Source organism: Cavia porcellus, unplaced genomic scaffold, assembly GCF_034190915.1.
Source record: "Cavia porcellus strain 051 isolate PalLab524CR breed Dunkin Hartley unplaced genomic scaffold, mCavPor4.1 scaffold_16, whole genome shotgun sequence".
NCBI classification, from domain to species: Eukaryota; Metazoa; Chordata; class Mammalia; order Rodentia; family Caviidae; genus Cavia; species Cavia porcellus.
Genome location: NW_026947499.1, coordinates 33,065,274 through 33,075,805, shown reverse-complemented (window position 1 = coordinate 33,075,805; position 10,532 = coordinate 33,065,274). Strand labels below are relative to the sequence as shown.

The 10,532-nt window shown below is 49.3% G+C and overlaps 1 protein-coding gene across 5 annotated transcripts in view; it reads left to right on the top strand.

Moving 5' to 3' along the window:
* Igfals (insulin like growth factor binding protein acid labile subunit) overlaps positions 1-9,868 on the top strand; it is a 94,868-nt gene extending 85,000 nt beyond the window's left edge. The window contains exons 1-3 of one of the 5 annotated variants that reach the window (XM_013141615.3): positions 53-5,768; positions 6,542-6,709; positions 7,814-9,868. In XM_013141615.3, coding sequence (XP_012997069.1) covers positions 6,583-6,709; positions 7,814-9,609 — 1,923 coding nt within the window. In that variant the 5' untranslated portion in view covers positions 53-5,768; positions 6,542-6,582 and the 3' untranslated portion in view covers positions 9,610-9,868. Of the gene's footprint in view, positions 1-52; positions 6,387-6,541; positions 6,710-7,813 lie in introns of those variants that run through there. The other 4 variants (XM_013141614.3, XM_003478463.5, XR_010039785.1 and 1 more) reach the window with 4 other exon arrangements.
* Positions 9,869-10,532: the final 664 nt, after the last annotated feature.

Sequence of the window (10,532 nt, the reverse complement as noted above, 5' to 3'; positions counted from 1 at the left end):
GTTCAAGGCCAGCCTGAACTGTACAGTGAAACCCTTTCTCAAAAAGACAAAACAAACAAACAAAAACATTTGCAAATAGAAGATATGCTAAAGAAGAAATACACTGTGTCAAAACTTGTGGGATGCAGCTAAAGCAGGGCTCAGGTGGAAACTTTGGTTGTGTTTTTGAGACAAGGTCACCTTATGTAGTCCAGTTTGGCCTTTAACTCAGGGATCCTTTTGCCTCAGCTTCCCAAGTGCGGGGATTACAGGCATGTACAGCCTATCTGGCTGAAATTTAAAGTTTTAAATACTATTTGAGATGAGAACGGTGTCAAATAAAGATTGTAGACTTTCCCTTAAACCTGAAACTAAATGAAACTCAAGTAATGAAAAGAAAAGATGAGAGAGGAAATCAGTGAAATAGAAAACTCAAACATAAGTTATTTGAAAGATTAACAAAACTGAAAAATTGACAAAAAATTAGAGAACACATAAATTGCAAAAAAGGAAATCTCTACTGATACTGCAGAAGTTAATAGGACTTAGAATAGTAGGAAAACCCTGTAGTAAACAGATAAATTCAATGGACAAATTCCTAGAAAACCAGAAATCAGTTAAATTGACTCAAAAAGAGAAACACAACCTGCATGGTGGTGTGCACCTGTAATCCTAGCCACTCAGTAAACTTAGATAACTTGACAGAGCATTAGTAAGGATAAAAGAGAAAGCCATCATTCAGCCGAATCTGCTACTTACAGAACGTGTCACCAGTATTTTTTCAGATGCTCAAAGAACATTCTTCAGAATATAGCATATCTGGGCCAAGGAGTCCCTGAGCCTGGGACTTCTGGGCAAAATAGCAAGACACTCATGTGACACCGGGTTCACCTGGTAGTCTTCAGATCAGCTGATCAGCAACATCGGTTCCCTCTTCTAACCCAGTCACAGCTTCCAGGGATTAGGGCATAGGCACCTGTGGGGGGGGGTGGATTAGCTGTCACAGAATTTATGCAAAGCATACAGCCAGCACCATAATCAATGGCGAATGACTGAACTCTTCCTTCTAAAATTCCACAAGGTACAGACAGCCATGGGCATGCAGTAAGGGACACAGTAAGACAAGACAGTAAATCTATAAAAAGGAAAAAATTAGAAGTGTCCTTGTCTGCAGATGAAATGACTCTAAATGTAGCAAATCCTAAGGAATACAAATTCACAGGCATCTGAAATGGGAATGTCTCACAGAATCCTGGATACAAGATCATAAATTCAGTGTATTTCTATATACTAATCCAGAAATGAAATTAAGAAAAATCCATTCACAATATCACTAAAACTAGTAAAATATTTAACAACTGTTTAACAAAAGAAATATGAGAGTTTTGTTTTCTTTTACCTCCCTTCCAACCCTCCCCTTCCCTTCCTACTTCTTTATCCTCAGCAGTAACAGGGATTGAGCTCAAGGGCCTTGGTATTCAGCTATATTCTCTCTCTCTCTCTTTTTTTTTTTGAGACAGGGTCTCACTTTGTAGTTTAGGGGACCTTGAATTCGCTGTGTACTCCAGGCTGGCCTTGAACTCACAGCAATCATCCTGCTTCATCCTTCAGAGTGTTGGGATTACAGGCTCACACCATCATACCCGGCTCCAACCTCTTATTTTTGAGACACGCTTTCACTAAATTGTATAAGCTAGGCTTGAACTTGCAATCCTCCTACCTCAGTCACCCAAAATGCTGGGATTACAGGCATATACTACCATACCTAGCTAGAAGTCTAAGATTTATATACTGAAAACACAGGACAGAGTTCAGTGGCCAAGTACTTGCCTAGCATGTGCAAAGTTCTGGGGCTCCATCCCTCAGGGCTCTGTGATACCAAAAAATAAACAAACTGAGGATACTTAAGAGAAATTAACAAGTAAATGGAAAAATGTTCTGGGTCCACTGAGTATTACTGAGGTACCATTTCTTAGCAGGCCCTGTGCAGTTGCTTCAAAATTCCAGCAGGTTTTTTAAAAAGAAAGTAACATAGAAAGACTGTAAGACCCAAAAAAGTTTTGAAAAAGAACAAATTTGTAGGACCTCAGACTACTTGATTTTATAATTCACTATAAAGTCATACTAAGAAAATGTGGAAGTAGACACTTTTCCATTTTGTAGGGCAGGTTCTGAATGTCTTGAGAGTCTGGAACCCTACACTCACAGCCAGCACTTCCTATGAAAGATGCCATGACATTCCCGTGGGGAAAAGGCAACTCTTCCTGGCAAATGGAGTCAGAAGACTCAGACATGTGCATGCAAAACATAGTTAAGACTCCCTTCACAGCACATGTGTAGGTAGACTCAAAGCAGATCAGAGAACTAAACACAAGTTTGGCATGGTGGTGCACATCTGTGATCCTCACTACTTGGAAGGATAAGGCAGGAGATTTCTAAGATTGTGCCCAGCCTAGGCAACTCAGTGAGAACCTGTCTTAAAAAAAAAAACAAAAAACACAAGAAAACCCCAAACCAAAAATAACCTAAACAAAGTTGGCTAAAACTGTCAAACTTTCAGAGGAAGATGTACTAGAAAATGTGGGATCTTAGGTTAGGCAGATTTCCTAGACATGACACCCCAATTACGTGGCATAAGAAGAAAAATTGGTACTTCTTCAATTCAAAGGGTGATGTTTTTAAAAAACAGACAGACAAAGAGTGGGAAAAATATTTTCAAGTCTTAGAAATCTAGAGGTAGGGGCCAGGGATTTAGCTCAGTGGCATAAGTGCCAAGCACAAGGTCATGAGTTCAAACCCCAGTACTGCAAAAAAAAAAAAAAAAAATCTAGAGGAGGTACACGTGTGAGTCTGAGGCAGAAGGATTGCTGTGAGGCCAGTAGGGTTCCATACACAGTGATTTCAAGGCCAGCCTAAACCTCACAGCAAGATGCTGTCTCAAAAATCAATAACTATCCCCCCAAAATATGTATCTAGTAACAAAGCTAGTTATCGTGACACATACCTGTAATCCCAGCACTCTGAGAGACTGAGGCAGGAACAGAGCCCCAATTTGAGGCCAGCCCTGGACAATCTGGTGACTTAGTGAGACCCTCTCTCCAAAAAAAAAAAAAAAAAAAAAAAGCAGGCATGATGCATGCTTGTCATTCCAGTACTAGCCTGAGCTACACAGCAAGATCCTGTCTCAAAACAAAACAAAACAAAACCTGAAAAGAAAGAAATGTAATAAATAAAAATAAAATGAAAAAAGGGCTGGGGATGTATCTTAATGTGAAGGCTCTAGGTTTAATCCCCAATACCATACACACACATGCATAGACTCCCAAAAAGTGCAAGTCTTGAATACACTGTTTCAACAAAGAAGGTATAAGAATGGTCAATAAATACATGAAAAGAATTTTCATGGAAAAGCAAATTACCAGAATAGGTAAAAAAAAAAAAAAAACACCATCACCACAAAATATAAAAACAGTAGCTGTGGAATAACTGCAACTCACATACTCTGTGAAAGGTTGCCTGCCTCCAAAAACAAACAATCTCTCCAAGACAATGAAACGTGTCTGCATAAGGACCTGTGTATGGACAGTGACACTGTTCAGTGACCCTAGGATGGAGGTGATCAGTGTCGTTCAGGTGGACAAGGCGCAGGGGATCACTCAGCCACGACACAGAATGAGGCACTGACAGGATGCAGCGTGGATGAGCACAACAGCATCGCACTCAGGGACAGAGAGAAACAGATAGACTGAGCAGCCGGTACTGAGCGGTAGTCACAGTGGGGCAGAGACACACGCAGCTGACCTGGGGTGTGAGCAAGGCTCTGGCTGTGCTTCATGGACAGAAATCACCGATACAGCTGTTTGGGGAAGAGCGCAGGGTAAGGTGGCAAAGTACTGTTAATAATTTGTTATCCACTTATCCCACTTATCCTTATCTCAAAAAATGACTCTAGCCAAGACACAGAAATGAAGTTGAGGAATAAAAGGTAACAGAACAGCATTAAAAATAGCAACTCTATAAAAAATAGATATCTACAAAATACTATTGAGAGAAACGGACAACCTACAGAAAAGAGCGAATGAATGTGTCTGTAGGGCTGGGGATTCAGCTCAGCAGCATAAGCACTTGCCTGGCGAGTAGGAGATCATGAGTTCAATCCCTGGTACTAAAAAAAAAAAAAAAAAAAAAAAAAGTAGGATTCAATGAATGTGTCTGAGAGTCACAGACCAATCCTGAGGGAGTGGTCAGGATGCAGGCTCCTTGCCTTGTTTTACAAACTAAGGACTCTAAAGAAAAACACACACACACTTACTCTCACACTCAATGGAGTACTACTTAGTAATAAAGAAGGATAAGCTTCCTTATAGATCTATCTATAGGAAAATGGATGGATATTGAGACCATAATGTTGAGATAAATCAAACACAGGTTAAAAATCACATGGTTTCTCTAATATGAGAAACCAAAAATATAAATAATTTAAAGAACAAAATAAGAACCAGGAGACAAGCTCTGTGGACACATGAAGGGCATCTGTAGAAGGAAGGAAAGGCGAAGGCAGGGAGAGTAAAAATGATCACGCTGGGGTATGTATACGTACCAGTCCCCCAAGGTGAATGTAATTACTACATATCACCAACACATACTATACTAATTAACAACAGCAACAAAAAAATAGCTGCCTCCAAAGTATATGGAAATACAAGCAACCAGGAACCAGTCTGCTCTCCGAGGAAGCTGATGACCTGCCCCACCAGCCATCAAACTTAAAGTCCCCACAACAGGTAGTGTGCCACTGCTTAAGACGTAGGCCCGCGGGAGTGACTGGAGGCCAGAGGGTGCTGGTCACAAGTGGACCCTTGAGCCAGGAGGAGTTATGATGGCCACATGACTAAGCAGGGCAGAGGCAGCTGCAATTTAAATGGGAGAACCAAACCCTCCATGAGTGGGTGAGACAGTGGGCTGCTGATGACAAGTAAAAGAGTGTTTGTGGGACACCTCGAGACAACACACCTGAGTCTACATGCAAATAGGACTCAGAACCAAGAGTCTAGCCAGCTGGACTATGTAATAAATTATAAAATTTGGCACTTTTGCCATGGGGGTTGGTGGGAATGAATGTATCTGATAAAACTAGAAACTTACCTGAATCAGGAAGATGAAAAGGCCCAAAGTGCAAGAGACATAGCTCAGCTGATGGGTCCTGTCCAAGCACTTTTGACATCTCCTGGATCACACTAAAGGGTAGCCGAGGGAAACAAGCAAGAGACAGGGAAAAGCTGCAGCATTGCGGGGCTTACCCGCATCTAACTCCACAAAGCTGGACTCGGGGTATAAAATGACAGCGGCACCATGTCTCCTTTCCCAGTCCTTCTGGGACACGAGGGGGTGCATCCTCACTCCAGCCTTGTTGGTTCCCAGAAGAGGCTGTGGCCATGGCCTCAGAGCCTGCTGAGGCCGCACTTTGCTGAGTAAACTGCTCTGTGGCTCTGGGTGTGGACTTTCTCCCTGTGGATCTATAATTTCTCAGAACAGAGGTTGAGGAATGACCTGGAAAATAGCCCAGAGATGGGCCAGCATGATGGGCTTCAGGTCCCACTCCCTCTGCTTCACCAGGGGCTGTTCAAGAATCCCCCAGACCTCTATGTGCCTGCCTCTCCTCAGATCTGGTTGTGCCTCTGACAGCCCGTACTGCACATGTGTGTCCTTACCACCCAAAGCAGGACAGACAGAGCTGAAGCATCCACTGGGGTCCAGGATGGCGGCCAGGTCCCAAAAGTGTGCTATGGGTAGGCATGGGGGAACCCCTACAGCAGAAGTTTTTCTGACCCGACTCCTTGGAGGCCTCCAACCAGACCTTGTACTTATCAGCCAGGTCCCTGTGGTCTCTGCACACAAAAGAGGGTGACTGAGGGGTGGTCAGGCCCATGCTGGAGCCTTGGAGGCCAGCGCAAAGTAGCTGGGGGCCCTAGTGCTGGCCTTGAAGCCTCTCCCCCAAGAGGACAGGGCAGGAAAAGCAAACATGAGATGGCCAGTGGCCCTGCCAGGTGTTCCTAGAAGAGGCCTCAGGGGAGGGGCCATGAATAGACATCAGCTGACCTTGAGGTCACAGGAGGGGCTGAGGCTGGACCTAGGCCCGGCAGCTGGCGGCAGATCCTTACTTGGGCTGTTAGGAAACCCCAGTGCGGGCGGGCAGCGTGCTGCACAGACAGGCGGGGCATCAGGGAACTAAAGTGGCACCTGCTTAACCCCAAAACAGCCATCAGCTCAGTCTGGGGGTGAGTGGTGGGATTTCTAAGACCTCAGGTGCTACCCAAGGACCCCTCTTCTTGGGGTTGGAGCTGTTGGGACAGTGGGTCCTCCAAATCTGCTATGAGCACTGGCTCCTTGAAGGTTACTCAGAGAAGGTAGGGCTCTGCCCCCACCCACTCAGGTCACCTACAGAGACATGGCAGAGGGGTCCATAGCCCCCAGAGCCATGCCTCAGCCCACCTCAGATCCCAAAGGAGGCTTTGGGGTGGTCAAGGGACCCTAGTCATTTCAATGTACCATCTGCACCCAGGGGACTTGTGCTGACACTGGCCACCCGGCACGAGGGAGTTAATGGAGCTGAGACCTTGGGGCAGGGCCAGCCGACAGCTGCCCAACAGCAGGGAAGCCAGAGGGCAGGAGCAGCCAGCCCACCAGACCGCCTTTGCACACTCTGCATGCGGGATGGCCCTGAGGAAAGGTGAGGCACCCAGGTGTCCCCTGCCACTTACCTCGGGGTCAGCCAGCCACTTGACAATGGCTGGGGCAGGCCAGGGGAGTTGGGGAGGGATTGGATCTGGGTGGGCTAGTCTGGGGGACATGGGTAGGTTGGCACCAGAGGGTCCTGGCGGTGGCACAGAGGGCGGGTATGGCAGGGCACATAAGACAAATGCTCAGCTCCTGGGAAGTATGGGGTGCAGGGATGGACAAGGGGCTCCTTATATTCCACAGCACAGATCTTGCCTGGGACAGTCCACCAGGCCGGAGCTTGCTGCCCTCTCTGCTTCTGTTCCTGTGGCCCTGGCACCCTTGCTCCTCGCCCGCCTCTTGGGCGCCATCTTGATGCCTGGGCTGGCCACCAGCACACTGGCACTCTAGGAGTGAGGAGGCGCAGAGGGTGGGTGCAGCACTCCCCCTGGGACTCTGGGAGCCCTTGGGGAAGGGGCAGGCCTTTACCAAGGCGTTCTGGGCACTGTTGGGGGGCTGCCAGGCAGGTCAGTGGGGCCCGACGTCAGCTGAATAGATGGTCTAGGTCTCACATCTGTCCTGAAATCTGTGCCCCACACTAGTAGCAGCACTGAATGCAGACCAGATAGCAGGTTGATAGTGCCCCCAGTCCATGGGCTTCAGGGATAAGGACAGCCTGACTCCCTGCTCTCAGCTACTGAGAACAAGCAGATAACCCATTCAGTCTTTTCCAGAATATTCTGAAAATGGCCAGACCTTAGCCAATGGCTCCATTTCTCCCTTCTTCCAGGCCAGGGTGGAGCCTGACCTGGCTTGACCATTTGTCTCATGGAACATGGATGGCTACATTGGTCTAAGGACCAATGGCCAAGGGAGTAGAATGCTTGTGCTCTCACAGCCTGGGTGAAGTGGGGAACCAGGGATGGCTGTGGGCAGGGATGGCTACCTGCTAGTCCTCATGTAGCCAGTTTCCACTGTCCTCCATTTTCTGCCTGTGGTTTAACTGCTGACCACAAGTCTCAGCTCACAAATGAGACATTCCTCTTGCTATAGCTGAGGCCTGGGAAGTCTAAAGTCTGCTCACATCCTGGTACCTGCCAAACCCCTCTCTCCACAGGAGGCCTGGCCCTGTTGGTGCTGCTAGTCTGGGTAGCACTGGGGCCCCATGGCAGCCTGGAGGGAGCAGAGCCCGGAACCCTGGCAGAGGTTGAGGGCCCACAGTGTCCGGCCACATGTGCCTGCAGCCATGACTATGTGGGTGAGCTTCATGTCTTCTGCAGTGCAAGGAACCTCACGAGGGTGCCTGATGGCATCCCAGATGGCACCAGGGCCCTGTGGCTCGATGGCAACAACCTGTCCTCCATCCCCCCAGCAGCCTTCCGGAATCTCTCAGGCCTTGACTTCCTTAATCTGCAGGGCAACCTGCTTGGCACCCTGGAGCCACAGGCATTGCTGGGCCTGCAGAACTTGTACCACCTGCACCTGGAGCAGAACCGGCTACGGAGCCTGCTGGCTGGCTCACTTGTGCACACACCAGGCCTTGCTTCATTAAGCCTCAGCAACAACCTGCTGGGCAGGCTGGAGGAGGGCATTTTTCGAGGCCTCACCCACCTCTGGATTCTCAACCTCAGCTGGAACAGCCTGGTAGTGCTGCCTGATGCTGTGTTTCAGGGCCTAGGCAACCTCCGTGAGCTGGTACTGGCAGGCAACAAGCTGGCCTACCTGCAGCCGGCGCTCTTCTGTGGCCTGGGTGAGTTACGGGAGCTGGACCTGAGCAGGAACACACTGCGAAGCATCAAGGCCAATGTCTTTGTGCAGCTACCGAGACTCCAGAAGCTTTACCTAGACCGTAACCTCATCACAGCGGTAGCCTCTGGCTCCTTCCTGGGTATGAAGGCTCTGCGCTGGCTGGACCTGTCTCACAACCGCATGGCCGGCCTCCTGGAGGACACTTTCCCTGGGCTGCTGGGCCTGCATGTCCTACGCTTGGCACACAATGCCATTACTAGCCTGAGGCCCCGTACTTTCAAAGACCTCCACTTCCTGGAGGAGCTGCAGCTTGGCCACAACCGTATCCAGCAGTTGGTGGAGAAGACATTCGAGGGCCTGGGGCAGCTGGAGGTGCTTACGCTCAATGACAACCAGATCCAGGAGATCAAGGTGGGTGCTTTCCTTGGCCTCTCCAATGTGGCTGTCATGAACCTCTCCGGCAACTGTCTCCAGAACCTCCCAGAGCAGGTGTTCCAGGGCCTAGGCAAGCTGCACAGCCTGCACCTAGAGGGCAGCTGCTTGGGGCACATCCGCCTGCATACCTTTGCTGGCCTCTCAGGGCTGCGCCGGCTTTTCCTCAGGGACAACAGCATCTCCAGCATTGATGAGCAGAGCCTGGGTGGACTGCCCGAGCTCTTAGAGCTCGACCTCACCTCCAACCAGCTCACACACCTGCCCCGCAGGCTCTTCCAAGGCCTGGGCCAGCTGGAGTATCTGCTTCTTGCTCGCAACCAGCTGTCGGCACTTCCCTCAGACATCTTGGGGCCCCTACAGCAAACATTCTGGCTGGACCTTTCACACAACCACTTAGAGGTGCTGGCCGAGGACCTCTTCTCACCACTGGGGCAGCTGCGCTACCTCAACCTCAGAAACAACTCCCTACAGACCTTTGTGCCACCTCTTGCCAACCTGGAACGCCTGTGGCTTGAGGGCAACCCATGGAACTGCCGTTGCCCCCTGAAGGCACTGCGGGACTTTGCCTTGCAGTGTCCCAGCGTTGTGCCCCGTTTTGTGCAGGCTATGTGTGAAGGAGATGATTGCCAGCCTGTGTACACTTACAACAATATCACCTGCACCAGCCCGGTCAACATCTCAGGCCTCGACCTGCGGGATGTTAGTGAGACTCATTTCATGTACTGTTGAGCCAGGTTTGCTGGCCTCAGTGCTCCTGCTGGACTGGCCCTGGCCTTTAGGATGGGTCTTCACTGTACCAAGCTATGGGGACCAACCCCGGGCTGTTTACTCCCTGGGGAACAGAGTCTTGGCAGCTGAGTGACCCAGGCTCTGAAGACGTGGGCACTGGTGGGTGCCCAAAAACCTGACCAATAGGGTGGGGGCCTAGCAGCCCTTTCCAGCGTCCACAATTAAAAGAGTGTGGCCTTGAAAATTAAGCTGAAGGAAAGTGGGGTGATGTCACCTGTGTTCTCATTTCCCTTGATCATTCCCTGTGCTGTCCTGGCTGTCTGTTCCCACGCCTATTGCCAGACAGGTCTCAGAAGCCACCACCTCATTCCTACACATGTAACCCAAGGAACTACAGGGACTTACTCAGTGTCTCCTGAAACCTTGACATCATGTCCCTCCACTTGGGGGTGCTGCACAGAGACCAGTGTTTTCGCAGTGGCAGTGGTCAGGGTCTGCACCTCATCCTGATGCTGCCCACTGTTGGCAGACTGGCTTGTGCTGGGGCAAGACGTGAGTCACAGTAGCACTGCCACTAAGCCAGTGGGAGCAGACTGAGGCACAGCTCATCACTTCTCCACAGGTTGTAGGAAACACTGCCTATGTGGTCCCTGGATCCTATCCCAATCATTCTCTGGGAGGCCTGAGCTCTTCCCTTGGAAGGATGCCACCATTCTGTTTTTTGAATTATATTTCCTCCCTGGCCCTACCCAGAAACGTGAGGAAAGGGCCCCTAGGATGCTTGGCTTGTTTAAATTTGACCAAATTTGAGCCAAAGCCTCAGCACTCTCCTGTGCCTGCAGAGGGCAGTTCTATCAACACTAAGAATGGCCACCCACAGGTTTCTAATACCAAAATATTGTCAAGCTCTCCCAGATGAGACG